The sequence below is a fragment of the Penicillium atrosanguineum genome (genome assembly GCF_028827265.1).
Source record: "Penicillium atrosanguineum strain IBT 20685 chromosome Unknown utg000003l_segment0_segment0, whole genome shotgun sequence".
NCBI classification, from domain to species: domain Eukaryota; kingdom Fungi; phylum Ascomycota; class Eurotiomycetes; order Eurotiales; family Aspergillaceae; genus Penicillium; species Penicillium atrosanguineum.
This window is the reverse complement of record NW_026623135.1, coordinates 4,603,580-4,624,015: the sequence shown is the minus strand read 5'-3', so window position 1 is coordinate 4,624,015 and position 20,436 is coordinate 4,603,580. Positions and strand designations below refer to the sequence as shown.

Sequence of the window (20,436 nt, the reverse complement as noted above, 5' to 3'; positions counted from 1 at the left end):
GTGTGTGTTGATTTCAATTCTGCCTCAGGCCAGATACGAGTGAAGACATACAATGCAAACGAGGCACACCTTTTGTGCAGGCGCCAGCGGCCCCTTCAACATGCATACTCTGTACCATCTCCGGAGATCAACAAAGCCGCAGGATCAATCAGAACACGATATGGAGATGGCAGACCAAGGCTGCCAGCTGCAAGGGATCTCTAGGGCTCCGGGCACGTACACTCCCACCTTATCCTCGATAGATGCAAGATCAAGGCTCCTTGCTTCCTGTCAGACATGCTTACCTTACTTAGATGCCGACCCTGGTGACCCCCTCTAGAGCTGACAAGTGGTCCTGCATATCGGTTCCCCAGAAAAAAGCAACCAGGCCATCTCGGGCGGGTGCATGGTCGGTCTGGAAATTGTGTGGCTTATGTGGAGTGAGACCGTTCAAGAGTAAGTGGTTCTACGGAAAGGGGTACCCTCTTCCTAAACTCGTCCGGCCTAGGGCGTGGGGTTCAAGGGCTCTATTGCCTTGAGAATGTTCGACTTGCTTACTGCCATCTCACCGAGGTACACGCGCTTACTACAAAATAACGGACCGACTTCCGCTCTGATCCAAGGAATGTCAACACATCACAAAAAGGAGAAGAGAGTTGGGGGCCGAGCCGCCTTGAAGGCTCGGAAGCCACAGAAATTGGTGGTCGAAGAGGCTACAGGCATTTGACAAGAGCCAATGAACTCTATCTAGAGCCAAGCTCAAAAAGAAGAAAACTAAATCCTCTGAAAAGGCAAGGGGAGTCAGGCTTAGTGAAGCGAAGATCGTCGCCCCCCTCCATGCCGAATCTAGCGACCACGAGGAACGGCAGGGGCTCGGCAATTTACCTCACCATGGAGTTCGGAAAAGATGGAAAGAAAAGAAAAGGCAACATGATGGATCCACTTGACATATGTATGATTCTCATGGACTGTATCGTAATTTCTTTTTTCTCGGTCTACTTTGTTGCTATCGTTCCCTGGGCAATATGTAGGTCTCAGCCGCATGAATGGACAGCGACAAGCACGATCTGTCGATCAATAGAAGTAAGGCATTTTACATCCTCCAGCCCTACTGCTATGATTGGTATGAGCCTTGTTTGTGCTTTTTTTCGGTACTATACACCGATCGCATCCTTGTTTTCAGCCGCTCAAGGCGACTGTGGGTGTTCCCATCGTCGAGTGCAGATAAATCACCCGGGCGCGTCAGCCGGCATCAGACTGAGACCACGTCGAACATGACTCCAACATGAAATGTTCTCCAGGGCCAGAGCCAGGTTGAATTTATCGAGATAATTCCACGACGAAAAAGGTCAAAGTCAAAGTGCAGGTGTCAATCGACAATCATAGATAAAGACCCTGGTCGGAGCCCGCTCCCATTTGCAGATATATAACGAGTCAGATCGTTCCGAGCCCGCGAAACTGGATTGCGCTGTCTGTGGCTGCAGGAGACGCGAAGCCACTGGCAATTGAGATGTATCAAGATCAATTGACAAGTCGACCGAGCGCGACCCGTCCAAGTTTATGTGCCATGCCTGCACGGTACCACTATCGAGGGTAGCTCTCTACGTGGGTAGCAGAGGTGAACCGAGCGAGCACCTGAGGCGACTGAGAGCTACCGGTCGGTTCTTTTGATTCATAGAGCAGAGTCCATTCTGATTGCCTCAGTGATGATCAATGATGATCAAGATGTGTCGCTTTGCTTTTTCTTTCTGTGGATGGAGGCTCCGAGTTGAGGTGTGTCGAGTCCCCGGTCGCATCCTTGAGAGTACCCCAATACTTAGGTACGAAAAGAAACATGAAAATGGATCAAAGACAGTCGTGTCAATGTAGATATAGACACGTACTGTGTCCCGTGGAGATTGTCTCGTCCTTTTCTTGTGCGAGGGGTCGTACAAGAACCGTGCCAGACTGGACTACAATCGCCTGGGTCCGGACTTATTGGAACAAGCTAGACGATCTGGTCTCGGATCATTTCATCTACATCTACATCTACATCTACATCTACATCTACATCTACATCTACATCTACATCTACATCTACATCTACGAAAAAGGGAACAAGTGGTATTGCAGAAGGCCGTGCAACGAGGATCTCCGATCCCGCGTATATCAGGGTTAGGCCGGCTCCACGGTGATACCCACGGAGGATAGTGCAGAGACCCGTGACCCGTGACCCGCAAAGATGAGATGATCCTAACGGGTCCGGATCCACAGTGGACTATATGCGCGCGGCTGAGAGAACATTCCCGTGTCATACTGTGAGTCGTGTCGGAATCCACTCTGCAGGGATCCGAGGGAAACCATGCCCCCCAAACACGGCACACGTTAGAAATCACCCTACCGGTCGTGTAACCCCATCTTTGTATTCGTCATTGCTCTGAACACTCGAGGCCCGTTTAATGTTTTACACGCCCAACGTAACGGCAGCGGGTCGGCTAGTCAAACCCACAACCGGAATATTGGGGGGAGGGGGAGGGGGGTTAAAATCCACGAGTGGAGTTCGTATCCAGAGTTCGTCGCAAATCTGACGACATGGGGACGATCAAGTCATGGAGAGTACAAGGAGGAAACCGGTATTTCGGATCCCCGGGGAGGGGGAGGAACTGTGGGAAGTGTTGCGGACTGGGAAAGGGGCCAGTTTGTGTGCATTGTCACATTGGGCTCCACTGGGGCTGGAAAGGTATCAAGATCATCATCTCGCATTCACTGGTATGCGGCAATGGGTTGTGGCGCTGTGGCTGAAGCGCACTGAACAGCCGAAAATTCAAATTAAATCCAAATTGAATTTTTCGCATTTTTTTTCAATTTAAAAAAAAGGCAAAAAAAATAGATCAAACTGTGGAGGGGGACGCTAAACCAGACACGGTAAGTGACTGGATGCGGGATTCAGGCGAATCATGACGGAAGGGGGCGAACGGCGCTAGGTTGATGGCATGTCAGGGAAACCCTGCAGGGCCAGCGAAGTACACTGTGTACACTGGTGTACAGGAGTACATTTTGGTATTTTTAGATTTTATTTAATTTAATTTTATGGTATACAGCGGATCGACCGGAGAATATTGAGATGTAGAAAGACAATACGATACCGATGCAAGGGAAGACATGAGTCGGCGGTGCAGAAATGGCGGAGTGCGTCTGCGGGTAGACGTAGACAGGGGTAGGGCAGACAAAAGCTCAGGTGCACGGTCCAGCATGCCGGGTCTTAGCTTAGGCCTTTGACCGGGTTAGGCCAAAGTCGGAGTAGCACGGAGAACAGTCGCACTAACGTACCTTAGCAGTGACCACGGGGGAACCCACCCCGAGGCCCCACCCGGGCGCCACTCGGCCCCGGGGTGTTCTGTAAGTACATATATGGTTGAAGGTGGGACGACAGGCAGTAATAGCTGGAGGCATCTATGCGGTCCACTACAGCAAACCGAGATATCTCAAATTTCACAGGGTATTTCTCTATCGTAGATGGGAAAACGTACACATAACAGATACAAGGTAATAACCGCCTCCAGATCCGGGACCCACCACGCTAAACCACTTTGGACTGTCAGCTTTTTTCGTGTCTGTGGTGACGGTCCTCAGCTACACAACCACTAGCGTGGCTTGGCAGATTTCACACCTTTCCTGCCAGCCCCTCGACTCTTCTCTCCTTCTCCTTGGGCTTCACCCTTCCCTCTTCGTCTGACTCCCATCCTACTTCGTCCTTCCTTTTTTTTCTTGCTCTAATTTTATTTTTTTTACTTGGTCACCGTGTCCGCCTTCGTGTCCGGCATTACTACCACTACCTTCCCCACACGCGCCTCTCTTTCCTCCCCTACTATCTCCTCAGGAGAGGCGCAAATCCTCATCCAATCCCGCCGATCCCCTAGTATCCACCATCATCGTCGGGGTCGCGTTTGACATCTTCCGTACTGCTTCCAACGTCTTTCAATCGACGGCTAGGACTATTAGTGATCGGTCCGTCGTCGACTCCGCGTGTCTGGTCGCCTCGGTAGATTGCATCATTGTGTCGCAAACCCGGTTGACTTTGGGTCGCGACACTGATCATCTCGGATTCTCATCTTAATACGACTCGTGAAATAATGTCCCACACTCAGCCTTCGCCTACCGCTGTGGTTGGCCCCCACCACATGGCGGCCGCGCATCCCGCCGCGCACCCTCAGGTCAACGGCCACATGCCCGCCATCCCAGCGCAAGCTCAGAAGGGAGTCCCAATGACCACTGCCCAGAAGATTGCTACGTTGAATGAGCAGGTCTGGCTCTCAATCGGTAAGGACGCCGCGCCAAAATTAACCAAAACAAATACTAACTGTTCGTCTTAAAGGGAGCTTAACCGAACTGATGGGAGATCTCGATGGCGCCATGACTTCTTACGAGCAGGCTTTGCGTCACAACCAATGGTCTATTCCCGCTATGAATGCCATCTCCTGCATCCTTCGCACCAAGGAGCTATTCCCCAAAGCGATCGAGTACCTTCAAAACATCCTCAAGCTGGATCCCACCAATGGAGAGACCTGGGGTAGCCTGGGTCACTGCCATCTGATGATGGATAACCTGCAGGAGGCCTACACATCCTACCAGCAGGCTTTGTATCACCTGCGCGACCCGAAGGAACCGAAGCTGTGGTATGGCATCGGAATACTATATGATCGCTACGGTTCTCTCGACCATGCCGAGGAGGCTTTCTCCCAGGTCATGCGCATGGCTCCCGAATTCGAAAAGGCCAACGAAATATATTTCCGCCTCGGCATCATATACAAGCAGCAGCAAAAGTTCCAGCAGAGTTTGGAGTGTTTCAAGTTCATTGTCAACGAGCCGCCTCGTCCCTTGACCGAGGAGGATATCTGGTTCCAAATTGGCCACGTTCACGAACAGCAGAAGGATTTCGAGTCTGCTCAAGCTGCTTACCGTCGCGTTCTCGACCGGGATCCCAACCACGCCAAGGTTCTCCAACAGCTGGGTTGGCTCTACCACCAGCAGAGCAACAGCTACGCCAGCCAGGACAAGGCTATCGAGTTCTTGGAGAAGTCTGTTAGCGCAGGTATGCTTCTAATTCAAAACGCCACACCAAAGCTTGATGATCTAATTCATTTCTTTCTTTCCTAGATAACAACGATTCCCAGAGCTGGTATCTTCTCGGTCGCTGCTACATGTCGCAGGCCAAGTACCCCAAGGCCTACGAAGCCTATCAGCAGGCCGTCTACCGGGACGGTCGTAACCCCACATTCTGGTGCTCGATTGGTGTTCTTTACTACCAAATCAACCAGTACCGCGATGCGCTCGATGCCTACTCTCGTGCTATTCGCTTGAACCCCTACATCTCCGAGGTGTGGTATGATCTGGGTACTCTTTACGAGTCTTGCAACAACCAGATCGCCGACGCTCTCGATGCCTATGGACGTGCAGCGGACCTTGATCCGACCAATGTCCACATCAAGGCTCGTCTGCAGCTGCTCCAGAGTCAACTGTCAGGCTCTGGTCAGCAAGGTAATGCCCCGGCACCTCAGCCGCAGGATGTCCACCCCCAGGCCTACCAGGCTCCCGGTGTGGGTGCTCCCCCAGCTCCTCAATGGGGTGCTCCCGCTCCGGTCGGCCCAACTCCCCAGGCTCCCGCTCCGCCTCGACAGATCGCAGATTGGAACCGTGGTATCAATGACATCCAGTCGCAGCCATCGGTTCCTCTGGCCAACGGTGTGGAACCGCGCGATGCCGTCCGCGCTCCGGGCGCTCCTCCGCAGACCAGCCCTCGTCAAGAGCCTGGTCGGGCCTTCCCTGATCCTCGCGGTGGTGCTCTTCCCCGTTCGCCCAAGATGGGTGGACCCGGTGCCTATCCGCCTGTCCACACCCTGCCCCAGCTGGGAAACGCGCCGGCCTCTGGTCATGAACGTGCTCCCAGTAGCGGCTTCGGCCGAGGAGGACCTCTTCCCCCTGCTCCTGGTGGCGCCCCGGCTCCCGCTCCTGCTGGTCCCAACGGCGGCGCGGCTAGCAGTGGCGCTGCTCCCTACCACCGTCCTTTCACTCCTCCCACTGAGATTCGGCCCATCCGCGATGAGCGACCTTCTTCGCCCGGCTCGACTTACCCCCACCAACAGTACCACCACGGCCCTAGCGCGCCGGCTGCGAGTAACAACTCCACTGGTATAGCTTCGGGCGCCCCTGCGCCCGCGGCGGCGGCGGCCGCTGCTGACGCCGCTGCTCGTGAGCGTGGTGAGGACCGCCCCACCTCTGCGATGAAGCGTGGCCGTGAATGGGAGAGTGAGGGTCCTGTGAAGAAGCAGGCCAACGATGAGAACCGTGCACGAATGGACGATCAGAACTCCCGCCGTGCCAGCCCCCCTGCTCGCTTGCCGTCTCCTGGTGAGATGCAGCGACGCAGCTCCTCGGAGGCCCGCCGTGAGGATGCCCGTCGTGCCAACGACAACTACCACCCCTCAGAGGCTGCCCATCACCCCCCTTCTCTCCCATCTATCCAGAACATGCCACCCCACCCCTCTACCGGACCCAGTCTTCCTCCCATGGCGGAGGGCTCCGCTCCTCCATCAAACGGACCCCCTTCGGCTCCTCCTTCGGCCAATACCCCGGTCAAGGAAGAAGCTCCTCGTCCCGAAGCGCCTGCCTCTCACGAGCCTCCGGCTCGGAAGATGGACGTCGATGAGGATTATGATGACGAGCCTGATGAGGAGAAGAAGGCTGGTGCTGCGGCAAAGGGCAGCCCCAACGGTAACAGCACCGAATCGGCCAATGGCAATGGAGTTGCCAGCAACGGTCGCCAGGGTACGCCTTCGAAGACTGAGTCTTCGGCGTAAAAAAATTTAAACCCCTTGGGTCACTATGCAATGAATCTTTCCTTCTTGGCACCACCTTTGAGCCACTCTTCTCCTCTGTTATTTCTAACTCTCTCCCATTGCGTGATGTACGGTATGAATGTGTCAGTTACGTTGGTCTGCTCCGGCTAGCCCGAGGCTCTGAAGAGGTCCTGTATTCGTTCTCTTTGTGCTGTGTTATGATTTCCTCGCTTTCATTTCCCTGTGAATTTTTTTTTTCGATGCACTAGGCATCTTTGATAGCCCAATTCAGCCCCTTAACATTGAAGAACGAGTCCTAAAGTGGCAAACTGTAGAAATGAAGCCCCTCATAGCCGGCCACTCGTAGCTCATATGTAGTACCATGTTTGATAGCTTTGATGATAAGCCAGGCTACCTAATTGCACCCTAATCCATAGCACTATACTCTTAAAATCGTAAGAGGTAGTAATGCTACTCTCCCCATCAGGGCTAAGATGCTTGACCCACTTCGAGCGTAAAATTCAATTCGAGGTTACTAAGCGGTCACATGACCACTCACCCCCCGATTAGGAATAGGTCTCGCTTAGAATCACAGCCCACACTAAATCGAAACCCATCCTCCAACTTTCACCACTTCGACGACTAACGACAACACAGGGTCAAGATGTGAGTCGCCCTTTGACATAATGTTATATTATACTCTCAAAACACAATTGCTGACTTTATTTTCCTCAACAGGAGTCACCGGAAGTTCGAAGCGCCTCGCCACGGTTCGTGATACACTTTTTCACCTCAGCGTCAAAATTCGACAACCATTGTGCAGTATACTGATTTTTTCTCTACAGGCTCCCTGGCCTACCTGCCGCGCAAGCGCGCTGCCCGCCACCGCGGTAAGGTTAAGTCGTGAGTGTTCCCTCCCTGAATCTCGAAATCAAGAAGAAAAAAAAATTTCGTGCGAAGACCTAGACCTGGTATACTGAGACTCGATTGCGCACAGCTTCCCCAAGGATGACGCCAAGAAGCCCGTCCACCTGACTGCCACCATGGGCTACAAGGCTGGTATGACCACCATCGTCCGTGACCTCGACCGTCCCGGTGCCAAGATGCACAAGAAGGAGGTTGTTGAGGCCGCCACTGTCATCGAGACTCCCCCTCTGGTTGCCGTTGGTGTCGTTGGCTACATCGAGACCCCCCGTGGTCTCCGCTCCCTCACCACTGTCTGGGCTGAGCACTTGAGCGACGAGGTTAAGCGTCGCTTCTACAAGAACTGGTACAAGTCCAAGAAGAAGGCCTTCACCAAGTACACCAAGCAGCACGCCGAGAACAGCGGTGCCTCCGTCACCCGCGAGCTCGAGCGCATCAAGAAGTACTGCACTGTCGTCCGTGTCCTCGCCCACACCCAGATCCGCAAGACCCCCATCAAGCAGAAGAAGGCCCACCTTATGGAGATCCAGATCAACGGTGGCCAGGTCGCCGACAAGGTTGACTTCGCCCGCAACCTCTTCGAGAAGACCATCGACATCGACTCCATCTTCGAGAAGGACGAGATGATTGATGTCATCGCCGTCACCAAGGGTCACGGTTTCTCCGGTGTTACCGCCCGTTGGGGTACCACCAAGCTTCCCCGCAAGACTCACAAGGGTCTGCGCAAGGTTGCCTGTATTGGTGCTTGGCACCCTAACCACGTCCAGTGGACTGTTGCCCGTGCCGGTCAGATGGGTTACCACCACCGTACCTCCTGCAACCACAAGGTCTTCCGCATCGGAAAGGCCGACGATGAGGGCTCCGCCTCCACCGAGTTCGATATCTCCAAGAAGCAGATTACTCCGTACGTCCCCTTTCTATAACCTCCACATCAGAAATCACAAAACTAACAATCACACAGTCTTGGTGGCTTCGTTCACTACGGTGAGGTCAAGAACGACTGGATCCTGCTCAAGGGTGCCGTCCCCGGTGTCAAGAAGCGCGTCATGACTCTGCGCAAGACCCTCTACCCCCAGACCAGCCGCCGTGCTATCGAGAAGATCGACCTCAAGTGGATCGATACTTCCTCCAAGTTCGGTCACGGTGCTTTCCAGACCGCCGAGGAGAAGAAGGCCTTCATTGGTACCCTCAAGAAGGATCTTGTCCAGACTGTTTAAGGTGTTTCGAGCTATGGCTGGTGAAAGGTGCACGTATTTCAAGTTCAATAAAAAAAGCGGACAATACCTTTTATGAATGGTAGCTATTGTAGTACTGCGTAGATATGTAGGGCTATTGTATGTTGAAATCTCCCACTTTGGACGTTTGGAAGATTTGTCCTTCTATTTTGTCAATGTTGGCATTCTGTCCCATCTGTTCCAGGTGCTGTGCACTATGTGTATATTTGTGGACCTGCAGTGTGAAGCACTTGTCAGGTACATCATTATGGCTTTGGGAGGGGGTTTGCAAGGTTTGCAAGGTTCAAATGTTGAACGTCATCTCAAAATGCTGTGCGATGCTCGATGTATATTCTGGTGGCCATGTAGGCTCTGGACAAGTTCACTACGGTGATATCTGTCCGCCTACAACCAAATATATTTCAGCTCTGCAGATTCTTCACCCTGACATATTTTCGAGCTAGCTGTGAAAGGAACACCCTTTGACCTTGGGTCTGAAAACTGGCTCAGATCTCCTTAGTCTAAGTTGTTACTTCGCCACAAATTGCGGTGCACAGGATGCAGCCGTCAAACAGGCTCCATTGCGTCATCTTTCAAGCCAACGCCCTCGCGCACCTTTCGTGCCCAACCACCTACGTCTCCATTACACGATCGCAGTCTTTATTACCATCTAGTCACTCATACAACACAGCTTCACCTAGACAGCTGGTATTCGCGCAGAAAACCGCCCGCTTCCCCGCAACTCCAAGCTACCACCGAGCTACACCAGCCCACTACTCTCGCGCACCCTTCTCTACCACCACCACCATCATGTCCGACGACGCCTACTCGTCCTTCCTGGACAAAGCAAACTCAGACCTCAACACCGGCCGCAGCCAGCAAGGGGGCGGCACCGCCCGCACCGAGACCGTCCACACGAACGTGAAAGTCCCCGCGCCACTACAGTCCGTCGACGCATACTACATTTCCGACACCGACGAGCCCTTCGAGCCCGTCGCCTTCAAATGGGAAGGAGCGAGCAAGGGCAAATGGCCGAGTGCCGGTACGTTCCGCATCCCAGTGTTTCACCGTCCTACGTGCCGCGCCTTGCAGGCCTTGGGAGTTCGGCTCATGTTCGCACCCTTGATGGCGTGCCTTTGGACCTGCAAATGTGTCTACTAACACGCCTTGATAGACCAATTTTCATCCTTGATTTCGCCGTCGGCTGACCTGTCCGGTTCTATCGAGACCCTTTCTGCATCCTCCTTCGATCCGAAGAATCAGTATGCTTCTGCCCTGCATGCTGTGCGGGCTGCTGCTGTCGAGGGGGGTTCGGGTGCAGATCAATCTACTGTTGATCTCAAGATTTATCGCGTGGAGTTGAGCAGCACGAAAATCGAGTACTGGGTTCTGGCACTCGAGCCGGCTGAGGGGAGATTGGTTGGACTGCGGGCTAAGTCCGTTGAGTCGTAGGCTAGTTTGCCTGCGGAATTAGGACCGATGTAATTAATGCATTATTTGTGGTGAATTGATATTCACGTTTCAGATCTACACGTCTATTAGGTCTGAACAGGAAAGCCGAGTTCCGCGTCCGCGTGGTCATCAACGTGAAAGTAGGAATAATTCTCTTTCTTTGGAAATATGGATTAAACCAAGGATGAACACCTATGGAAGAGCTGATCTTGACGCCTTCTGTCGGGTGCTCTGACATTCCTTGCTGGCGTTGGCTCGACTGAGGTACGCGTGTTCGGGAATGGCCGCTCTTTAGCTGGGACACTATTGCCCTGGAGTAGCTATTGCTTGGAATAATAATAGCTTAATGATGTGAGAATGGCAAATCTTGAATTTGAATGTTAGAAGTGTGCTTTCCTCGGTAAAATGATCTTGATAGAGGGTTGAAACACCAACCAAGGGCGGATTTGACGATACATCGCTTCAATCAACCTCGCAACTTTCTATACTCGAGACTTCAGTCCCTTCCATTGGGCCGAACCACCTTCGGTCGCTACAACATGCGACTGAAGAGCAAAGATGCCGATCTCGGATTCCTGCTCAGCATTCATGCCTACCCATTCCTCGCTGGCCGGGGGCAACGAGGAATGCACCTTGCCCTGCAGCCCTGTGGCCTCAAGAGCCGTGTACAACGATAGCAGCATCGATCGTTAGAACTTTCACCATGATTTAACTTTCCGCGAAGAAAAGAAAAACTACAACCCGTTGATTGTTCAAGTCAAAGAGACTATCACACTCCGATTCCTGGTGTCGAACCTCACCAAAAGGACGCAACACATACCACGGGTTGCCCCCCTTGTACAGTGTCCATTCCTGTCCCCTCATGCCCCCAAACAATAATCCAGGAGCAATCTAGGCTCTGCTTTTCTTCTGGTGTCGTCGTGTTTTCTTCCTCTTCTTAGCTCTATACGCTGTCTTTTCGCCTGCTGCGCCCAGGGACATTGGATGCGATTCCAAGTAGTCCTGTCCACTCTTTCGCATCTCCGCCACTCGACGACTGTGAAATCTAGCGTCCCTTCGGTCATTACCGCGTTGGAGTTTGTGCGATAGGGAGGAATTCGACCTCGGAGGAATACCGGCTGGATATCAGCAAACAACAACCCGCGCCTGTATAGGGCTTGACGCCATAGAATCGACAAACTGGATTCCTCGGACTCGAAGAACTTTTCCAGGCCGCTATCTTTTGAGCCTCTCGATGACCGCCGAGGCTCAAAGGAAGCGGTTCTGCAGGCCATTTCTCAGATGTCGGATCACGAGGACGATTCCCCGAGGCACGAGATGCCTCATATTCGACTGAACTCGGGTCGTCAGGACCCGTTCACCGAGACGGCCGAAGGGTACGTTCCCGTGGCTACTGACCATACGATGACTAGGTCCTTGACTCCGGCCTTGGATGTACCAGTCGCGGTTGGTGCACAGGGTATGTCACCGTATGGGGTATCTCATGCTCCAGAGTCTTCGGAGTTTTTGCTTCCCCCTAAGCTCCGACCTACACCAAGTCATGATGACAGGTCTGGATCACCGGATCGATGGTCCAATGCGCGGTCGAGTGTGAGCTCGGTTAGTCGGGACAGCAGATTCCAAATGGATCCTTTTGAAGATTCACGGGCTCCTTCGTCCCGCTCTGGCAGCGACGAATACGACGTCAACACGCAGACGGTCTCGGAGAAGTTTAATATTATGCCTACTGATGGTCTTCTGCTTTTCCCCGAGGACGTGGAAAAGGATGATTACCTGCACAACCCAGACCCAGCAGACCGGGAGGGCGAGTGTGATATATGGAATCGCCGAGGGATGATGAATGTCGGTGGTCTGGTTGTTCTGACACTTGGGCTGTTGGTTCTGTTCATCGGGTACCCCATTATGTATGATCCCCAGTTGAAAATGGTGAATCCAGTACTGACGCATCGGATAGAACTTGGGTGGGAGGTATGCTCAACCACAAAGTCACCTGTCGACCTGGCGACTTGGCTTGTCTTGATGTTGGATCTCGGCCTTTGCTCACTAATATTCGCCGTGGATTGATCGACCCTGATACACCTGCGGATGCGATGACGAAAAAGAATGTCGACGGCAAGGAATGGAAGCTAGTGGTCAGTCATTCTCAACTGGAGATAAAACGACCCAGCTGACATGGAACAGTTCTCGGACGAGTTTAATGCACCAGGACGTACATTTTATGATGGCGACGATCCATTCTTCCAAGCAGTCGATTTGTGGTATGGCGTGACAATGGACAAGGAGGTTTGTATACTAGCAAGGAATGAGCTGGATAACCACTAACCAAGTATAGTGGTACGATCCTGATGCTGTCACGACAAGTGAGGGTACTTTGGTAATCCGCTTCGACGAGTTTGAGAACCACGATCTGCAATACCGATCTGGTATGGTTCAGAGCTGGAACAAGTTGTGCTTCAAAGGCGGTCGTCTGGAGGCATCTATCTCACTTCCAGGAGATGGTCATGTCGAAGGTTTCTGGCCTGGTTTCTGGGCCATGGGAAACCTTGCTCGCCCTGGCTACGCCGCAACCACTGACGGCCTGTGGCCGTACAGTTACCATGACGGCTGTGACGCAGGAATCACACCAAACCAAAGCTCCCCTGATGGAATCAATTTCTTGCCGGGCATGCGTCTTCCAGGTTGCACATGTCCAGGATCCGATCATCCTAACCCTGGTCGCGCACGCAGTGCTCCAGAAATTGATGTGATCGAAGGAAGCACCCAACCGCTCTACGGGCAAGAAGGCGGTCCCTACGTCGGTAGTGCCTCGCAATCTATGCAAGCCGCTCCCTTTGACTTATGGTACATGCCCGACTACGACTTCACCGCTGTGTATGATCCACGTATCACTCAGATCAACGCCTACCGTGGCGGTGTATACCAACAAGCCATGTCCGGCCTCAGCAACCTGAACTCTCGCTGGTACAATGGCACCGAGTACCAAATTTACGCTTTTGAATACGAACCCGGCGACAAAGGCGATGTCACCTGGTTTATCGGCCCCGACAAAACCTGGACGCTCGACGCCCGCGCAATCGGCCCCAACGGTAACATTGGCCAGCGCATGATCCCTCTGGAACCCATGTCAATTGTCATGAACTTGGGTATGGCGGACAACTTCGCTCCCCAGAACAAGACCATCCGCGAATATATGCCCGCTTTCCTCCACGTCGACTATGTACGCATCTACCAGGATCCCGATGATGTTAGCGTCACCTGTGATCCACCCGGATGGGAGACGACCGAGTACATCGAGACTCACAGAAAGGCGTATGATAACGCAAATTTGACTACTTGGTATGTATTATTTATATTAAGATACCTTTCGAGTAAGTGCTAATTCTGAATAGGGCGGATGCTGGATATCACTGGCCAGATAACAGTTACATGCACGGCTGTTAAAGAACAGGCTGCCTTGAGTTTGCTCCTGCGTCGTTTTAGCGGCATCTTGTTTTGGCGTTGGAGGTTAGGCATTCATTACTGTGTCGATTCAATACCTACTATTATATCATATTTATTTTTCACTCCTGAAGTGTTCTTTGTTTTGCCATGGTAGACTGCCTCTATACGGAGTTGATTCAGCTATTGTAGGATGCTGGCAAGTACGTGCGTACAGCGTGACCAAGGAGATAATTTGAACGAGCCTGAATAGGCGGCGATGACTTATCTGTTCAGTGGTATTTTGTGTCTTCCAAGAAAAGATATTTAAAGAATAGAAAGAGAAGAAGAACTAGCGGAACCAAAGGCTTGAGCTCATTTGCATTATCTTCTTGGCCAGGCTGTAGATTCCGGATCTTGAACGGCCACAAGGTTTTCCCCCCAAATATTTGGACTCTCTATTTCTAATTTGACAAAGCCAAGTATCTTTCCCCAATTGTTCCTTGTCTACTTTTTGCTCACCTATCATTGACCTTCCATAGAATTAACGGCGTTCACGCATCCCCATGTCCTAATCGTGGTTAGGGTTGGCTGACTCAGCACATCCCCCTCCACCGACCTCAACATGAGAACACTGCTCTGAAGCCTTTCTCGTCATTTACGGCATTCGGATCTGTCCTCGAAACCTAGTAAGAAAACACCAGGTCTACTCCAAACAGCCAGACTCACGGTTTGTGTAGATTCAGCTGGGACCATCCCGCTCAGCCTATCAACCTGGGCATCAACGTGAACAGAGAGCGCAGGCCCAGTCTCGTCTTTGCTTGACTTCCAAGCCTCTTCAACAAATATTTGATCAGAAGCTTCAAGGACAAGGTTCAATAAGAGGTTATTCTGGCCCTCTCTCCCGCAACTCTTAAAGTCATCCATCTCATTTGACCTTCCGCCATCTACGTGCTTCAACTTGATACCCATCTTCCATCCTTCGCCCTGTATTGTATTATCAGAATCATGTCCCACAACGGCAACATAGACGGTGCAAACCACACACACGCCATCCAAATCGACACAGACTCATCAGCCTCAGATCAAGGCGAAGTCTTCCACGAATTCGACTCAGACTCAGATGGCGGCATGCAAATCGACCAGCCCGAACCCATCCTCCAGATTGCCGGTAGCGAGATCGAGTTTGATGCCCAGGTCATGGGTCTAGGCCGGGATGGTGCGTTCCCCGCTATTTTCACGTTCACGTTCACGTTCGACATCGTACTCGAACTCGAACTGGATCTCCAAAGAGTGAAACCTAACAAACACAGAATCTAACTTCACAACACACGCCCCAAACCCAGATTCCATCTCCATATCCCCACGTCCAGCAGGTCACAGACCAAGAGAAATATTCCCACCCGCGCGCAAACGCATCCGAGAAGAAGACCACGCCGCTCTGACCGTTCTGAATGACTGGGAGTTACTAGTTACATACGCTATAAACTCTCGCCGCGTACGTACCTATTTCCATCCCATCCATCAATACCATTTGGCATTTACAGTCCACGAAGCCCCAGAAAGCAAAATACTAACAAAAGCAAAACCAGACAATCCCACAAACCCGCCGCTTCTTCATGGCAAAATTAATCGCGGAGACCCAAGACTCCGAGGACGAGCTGTACGCAGCGCGGTTCGTTGTTCCTGAAGCGAAATCGGAGCTTTTATCTGCTGTTTCAGCGGGCAGGGTTCCGCCCGTTCATGCGCTTGGGGATTTGAATGAAAATGCGTTTTTGGTTCCGGGGGCTTGGAAGGAGGTTTTGAGTCATGATCAGAGTGGGTGGTGGGCTGGGGCGAGGAGGTCGGGGTCTAGATCTGGGTCTGGATCTGGACTGAGGGGGCAGAAGAGGTCTGTTTCTGGGAGGAGCTCGGGGATGAGTTCAAGAGATGTGTCCAGGGATGGGTCGGGTGTTGAATGAGGGTTATGTTGGGGTTACTTAGCGTGTGCATTAGTGTGTTGTTATGCCAATTCGGGGCTATAATGTATGGTCGGATGGGTTACGTGAATAAAGTGTAAGAATCAATGTATGCTCGCTAACTTAAAAAAAATACTGTACAGAGAACCAGATCCAGGCTGAGACGGGAGAGACCAATGTAGGAGACAAAGAGTGAGAAAGGGGTATCTGGAGGGTGAGCCGAAGAGAAGTCCTGGCTTTTTTGAGGCGTGAAAAAAAAAAGAGTTCGTCTCTCCCAGTCTGAGGGCTAGATTCCCTCTCAAGATGTTGGACAAGCCGTGCTTCGTAAACTGATGCATCGATGCCAACAAAGAGCCAAGAGACACGGAGTTTCCACGAAGCAAGATCCGAAGGAAGATGGTAATCAGACATCTTCATCTCTCCAGAGCTGCTGCTCCGCGTGGAAAAGACTCTCGGCATCTCCCACCTGCTTACGTTCCGAGACTTCCCGAGTGCGAATACGCGTGCGGAGAGCCTGGACGTTCATGAGCGTCAGTCCTCGAGACGGCGCGGGTGAGGGATCCGGTCCAATGTAGTCGGGGTGCAGGCGGTGGGAAGTGGTGAACCGAACCCGACCGTCTCTCATGACGGGTAATTGTCATTGCAGGGGCTCGGAGCTTGAAGAGAGACGATTGAGATGGAGATAGACATCGGTTCCGTATCTAGTTCGGTTAGCTGGGCTTTCGAAGGAGTCTTGATGCTGATGCTTGCTTACCCCTCCATACTGATCAGTTTAAGATCTCCGCCGAAATAGCGAGCGTAGAGTCGACTGACAGGCAGACCGTAGCCGAAACCAGCCATGGGTGCCTTGAAGTCGCTCTTGTCAAAGTCCGGGTCGAGATTGGGTGTTTGCTCCACCGTCGTATACATGTAGGTCCATACGAGGGGAATCGCAGATCGTGGGATACCGCCTCCCTCGTCCGAGATCTTGATCGTAATGTCCTCTTTACCCTTGGCAATGATAACCTTGGTAACAGGGAATTGATCGCGATCGGCACCATGGCGCTCAACCACGGCTCGCAGAGAGTTCTTGAGGGTCTCGAAGAGCATGTGGGATAGGTGTCCCGGAACGTACATAAAGTTTAGGTCCTCTTCGCAGACCAGCTGCACCTTGGGGGCCTCGAACAGACCGTAGTAGTCCTCACAAACGAACCGTGCGTTTTCAATGGCTTCCACAGCGATGTCATGAACGTTGGTCTTGGTACAGATTATTCCGACATAGTTGGGGTGCCTGGAGTTCGTTTGTTCCGTGAGTGCGATGTGTTGTCCAATTAACATTCGTATACCAATACGAGACATATAGAACCGGTCGAGGAAAGATTGAATGGTCGAGTCGATCTGCATGCGCTGTCGGACCCGCTTCCATTCCAGAATGCCTTGTGCCACGGTTGTCACGACACTGTCATGACGCCGCTTGATATGTTGGAGAGTCGTAGCGAATCGCTGGTTGTAATCGTTGAGTTCCGGGGGCCAAACTGCGTGGTCGTCTGCGGGGAGATAATATCTCCGACCGGCAGCGGCAGCCGCCTTCCCATTGCCGTTGCCGTTGAGCGACGTCGGCGATGATCGGTACTGGCCCTCACGCACACTGGGGTTGTGAGTAGCCTCGGAGAGAATTTTAGAGGGGCCGCCATTCATGCGACCGGGTCGCAACAGACGAGTCTTGACTTCCTGGGTCAGGGATGGCCGGGAAAGGGTGATGATTTCCTATAAGGTATCGTGAGTCACACCACTCGATCCCCGATACTGCAGCTAGCGGGAGCATACCTCAAACGACTGCGCATACCAGTCCTGGACCTTTTTGATGGAAGGCATGTCGCTGAGTCCGTCGGGCAGTTCGCCCAGATCCTGGACTCGATGCGCCAGACGGATGGGGAGCTCCTCGGAGAGGAATTGAGATGCGCGGAAGAGGGTACCTATGATTGCGTTAGACGAGAACGAAGCTAGACAGTGGTACTCTGGCACAGTGATCTTGATGAGGCCAGAAGCAAGAAGCAAGAACAGCACGTACCGGTGGAAGGTCGATCTCCAAACTGGACCATTTGTCTCAACGAGACCCCGGTTGCGGGGAAGCTGGCATAGTGCCTGATGGTTTCCATCAGGCGCTCCGACGGCTTCCACATGGTGCAACAGAAGAGGCCAACGGGCCGATAGCTAAATGGAAAGTGAAGTCCGAGATGGTTGGGGAAGGAGAGGTGTCGCGTGCGAGAGGGGATGAGGTCAAGCCGGGGAGAATCGCACTGCCGAGGTTGGCGAGTTTCCGGCGACCGCAACTTCCGGAGTCGGAGGAAACGTATTACCACCACGAATCGATTGAGACTTGGACTTGGATTAGAGCTAGACTTCGACGTAGACTTCGACAACAAGGAATGGGGGCTAGAGCATGTCCTTGTCATAGGCTTTACTTTCCACCATGAGTCACAGCAGGCAATGAACTTGTCCCCAAGGAAATTAGATCTTCCGGGGATGGTAGAAGGCATCGTTGTGATCATATGATACAGTCCTTCACTCTGAGGGGGGCGCAACCAACTCCGCTATTCGCCCCTCGCTCTAGCTCCAACTAAGTAACTAACGAAGAGACCAACTGACGAATTAATCAATGAACCAACTAACCAAGACCCTTCAAGCTGTATCTCGCATATGTCAGACCCCCGGATCTCCCCTTCGCCCGAATGGTGGGGCGATCGTGACGACGGTACTTTTGTCCCACGAGACCATAGAACCGACGAAATAAGAAAAAAAAAAAAAAAAAAAAAAGAATGACAGATAAAGGAGGGCATACACTAACTAGCTCTTACCTGTCAATTTCATGGCACTATGGAAAATCTCCCCACTCCCCTCGTGATGCCCGATTCGTCGGTCATAACCTCTTGAGCCCGTGGGGACTCAAGATTCCCCAATCTGGTGCTTTGTGCCTGGTGCTGTTTTGCGTTGTTTTGGCGGTGGGACCTCGCTTCGTGTTTTGTGTGCGGGAAGAATTCCCCTTTTACCATGATTCCATGTGGCGGTGCCCCATCTTTTGACCATGTCTCGTCGTCGAACATCTCACAGCGAGCCCATGAATGAGGCCCCGGCCTATCCTTTCACGCCCTTCTCGCCCCCGCGAGGGCCCATCGAAGGTCCCAATGGCCGCCGCCTGATCCGCCGCGTCACCTGGCGCTCGTCGACCTACAAGTTGATGGCCTCGTTATGGGTGCTCGGGGTCCTCTACATCCTCTGGTTGATTCGTGACCTTTTCTACCTCCCTTTCACCCCCTCCGAGCTAAGCCCGACCGCCGAGGAGTGAACGGGGAACGGGCAACGGTGAACGGTCAACGCCCGTGATCGCGTGTTCGGTCTCCTCGATCGCCTCGAAGAACGGGCACTTGCATCTTTGGCGCGTGAAGGTGCCTAAACTGGACTTTCGGGTTTCGCGCTACACGCTACGGGGTACGGCGTGCAGCGTGCGGCGTTGCAGCGCGCGGCTTGACAGTGTGTCAACACTCCCGAACGCATTGCCCTCTCACCCGCAGTGTGCTTCTCGACTGCATCTCGGCTGCATCTCGCGTGAGAGATAGACACCGGCACGTTCCCTTTGGAAGTCGGCTTCTTCCTGCATCCTGCTTGCGTCTCGCATTCACCCACGTCACGCCCGTGGCACCAACACCGTCGAGGGCGTCGCAGATCTGCAAGAACTCGATTTCCAGTTTCGAGGACAGAGTTGTTTTTTTTCTCGTTCGCTTGCGCATTCCAAAAAACCCCTTTCCCCTTGGATTCTGTTCTGTTATCGACAGCGTTCCATTGCATACAGGGCTGGTCACTCAATCCATTTGCATCCATTTGCATTACCTGGGCATTTTCATTTCATTTCTTGTCACATTTCATTTTTTATTTTCATTTCATCTTTTCTCTATCGTCTATCTCATCCATCCATCTTCTTCATCAGCGTTCGTTGCTCCTCATGATCTCCATGATCTCCATGATCTCCATGTCTTCCTTTCATACCGTGCATACTCTCAAACCTAGAATGGGTTGGTTAAGGTTGGCTTCTGATATGTCCACCGCCTATATACCCTAATCGATAATGGCAGCCGGTCAACGAGTCATAAGTAATAAAGGTATAGATCTCATTTCATAGCTCGTAGCTTCACATATACACTCAACTCCAGGGTACCTGGTCTATTGCACGTCCCTGTACGGACCCGTCTTTTTATTTTGAACATTTTGAACATTCTGAATGTCCCTGAGCACTAACTTCCATCCACGCCCGCTACGCTTAGACGTACAAAGCGGCGGTCTCAGCCTTGGCAATGTGCGAGGCGTAAGGCTTGAGCGCGGCAGCAACCTCGGTAGTCGTGAACTTCTGAACCTGCTGAGGAGCGCGGCCAACAAAGGTACGGGCGTCCAGAAGGCTCTCCAGCTCGGGGATGATGGGCTCGAAGAAGGCGGTGCGGCGGATACGCTCGAGCAGGTCATTGTCCTTGCCCTGCTTCTTGACGTTGTCGGCAGCCTGGTGGGAGAGGACACCTATAGACGCGGATCATTAGACATGAATCAAACGTTGTAGAGGACTGTCACGTACGGATCTCCTCGTGGGCATCCTGACGGGAAAGACCCTTCTTGACACAGGCCATGATGATCTGAAACAGTTAGCATTGG

The 20,436-nt window shown here is 52.5% G+C and overlaps 10 protein-coding genes across 10 annotated transcripts; 6 read left to right on the top strand and 4 right to left on the bottom strand.

The window, feature by feature from the left end:
* Positions 1-3,874: 3,874 nt before the first annotated feature.
* Positions 3,875-4,057, bottom strand: N7443_005178 (Transferase family protein; the record flags this gene model as incomplete). The annotated part of the gene is made up of 1 exon (XM_056885234.1): positions 3,875-4,057. The coding sequence occupies one exon, from the start codon at positions 4,055-4,057 to the stop codon at positions 3,875-3,877; it is 183 nt and encodes a 60-aa protein (XP_056743512.1).
* A 34-nt stretch (positions 4,058-4,091) lies between these two features.
* cyc8 (putative transcriptional corepressor Cyc8) lies at positions 4,092-6,815 on the top strand (the record flags this gene model as incomplete). The annotated part of the gene is made up of 3 exons (XM_056885233.1): positions 4,092-4,278; positions 4,334-5,050; positions 5,116-6,815. The coding sequence occupies 3 exons, from the start codon at positions 4,092-4,094 to the stop codon at positions 6,813-6,815; spliced, it is 2,604 nt and encodes an 867-aa protein (XP_056743511.1).
* Positions 6,816-7,288: 473 nt separating this feature from the next.
* rpL3 (60S ribosomal protein uL3) lies at positions 7,289-8,935 on the top strand (the record flags this gene model as incomplete). Its single annotated transcript, XM_056885232.1, has 6 exons — positions 7,289-7,308; positions 7,452-7,460; positions 7,533-7,564; positions 7,640-7,697; positions 7,792-8,622; positions 8,680-8,935. 6 exons carry the CDS (start codon positions 7,289-7,291, stop codon positions 8,933-8,935), a joined length of 1,206 nt encoding a protein of 401 aa, XP_056743510.1.
* An 807-nt stretch (positions 8,936-9,742) lies between these two features.
* Positions 9,743-10,384, top strand: N7443_005175 (uncharacterized protein; the record flags this gene model as incomplete). Its single annotated transcript, XM_056885231.1, has 2 exons — positions 9,743-9,974; positions 10,107-10,384. The coding sequence occupies 2 exons, from the start codon at positions 9,743-9,745 to the stop codon at positions 10,382-10,384; spliced, it is 510 nt and encodes a 169-aa protein (XP_056743509.1).
* A 482-nt stretch (positions 10,385-10,866) lies between these two features.
* Positions 10,867-11,067, bottom strand: N7443_005174 (uncharacterized protein; the record flags this gene model as incomplete). Its single annotated transcript, XM_056885230.1, has 1 exon — positions 10,867-11,067. The coding sequence occupies one exon, from the start codon at positions 11,065-11,067 to the stop codon at positions 10,867-10,869; it is 201 nt and encodes a 66-aa protein (XP_056743508.1).
* A 598-nt stretch (positions 11,068-11,665) lies between these two features.
* N7443_005173 (SKN1/KRE6 family beta-glucan synthesis-associated protein) lies at positions 11,666-13,825 on the top strand (the record flags this gene model as incomplete). Its single annotated transcript, XM_056885229.1, has 5 exons — positions 11,666-12,288; positions 12,339-12,516; positions 12,566-12,667; positions 12,717-13,720; positions 13,774-13,825. 5 exons carry the CDS (start codon positions 11,666-11,668, stop codon positions 13,823-13,825), a joined length of 1,959 nt encoding a protein of 652 aa, XP_056743507.1.
* Positions 13,826-14,809: 984 nt separating this feature from the next.
* N7443_005172 (uncharacterized protein) lies at positions 14,810-15,762 on the top strand (the record flags this gene model as incomplete). Its single annotated transcript, XM_056885228.1, has 3 exons — positions 14,810-15,020; positions 15,115-15,299; positions 15,394-15,762. The coding sequence occupies 3 exons, from the start codon at positions 14,810-14,812 to the stop codon at positions 15,760-15,762; spliced, it is 765 nt and encodes a 254-aa protein (XP_056743506.1).
* Positions 15,763-16,162: 400 nt separating this feature from the next.
* N7443_005171 (PDK/BCKDK family protein kinase) lies at positions 16,163-17,921 on the bottom strand (the record flags this gene model as incomplete). The annotated part of the gene is made up of 4 exons (XM_056885227.1): positions 16,163-16,379; positions 16,514-17,505; positions 17,566-17,714; positions 17,810-17,921. 4 exons carry the CDS (start codon positions 17,919-17,921, stop codon positions 16,163-16,165), a joined length of 1,470 nt encoding a protein of 489 aa, XP_056743505.1.
* Positions 17,922-18,823: 902 nt separating this feature from the next.
* On the top strand, positions 18,824-19,084 carry N7443_005170 (uncharacterized protein; the record flags this gene model as incomplete). Its single annotated transcript, XM_056885226.1, has 1 exon — positions 18,824-19,084. The coding sequence occupies one exon, from the start codon at positions 18,824-18,826 to the stop codon at positions 19,082-19,084; it is 261 nt and encodes an 86-aa protein (XP_056743504.1).
* A 969-nt stretch (positions 19,085-20,053) lies between these two features.
* On the bottom strand, positions 20,054-20,411 carry N7443_005169 (HC-toxin synthetase; the record flags this gene model as incomplete). The annotated part of the gene is made up of 2 exons (XM_056885225.1): positions 20,054-20,304; positions 20,360-20,411. The coding sequence occupies 2 exons, from the start codon at positions 20,409-20,411 to the stop codon at positions 20,054-20,056; spliced, it is 303 nt and encodes a 100-aa protein (XP_056743503.1).
* Positions 20,412-20,436: the final 25 nt, after the last annotated feature.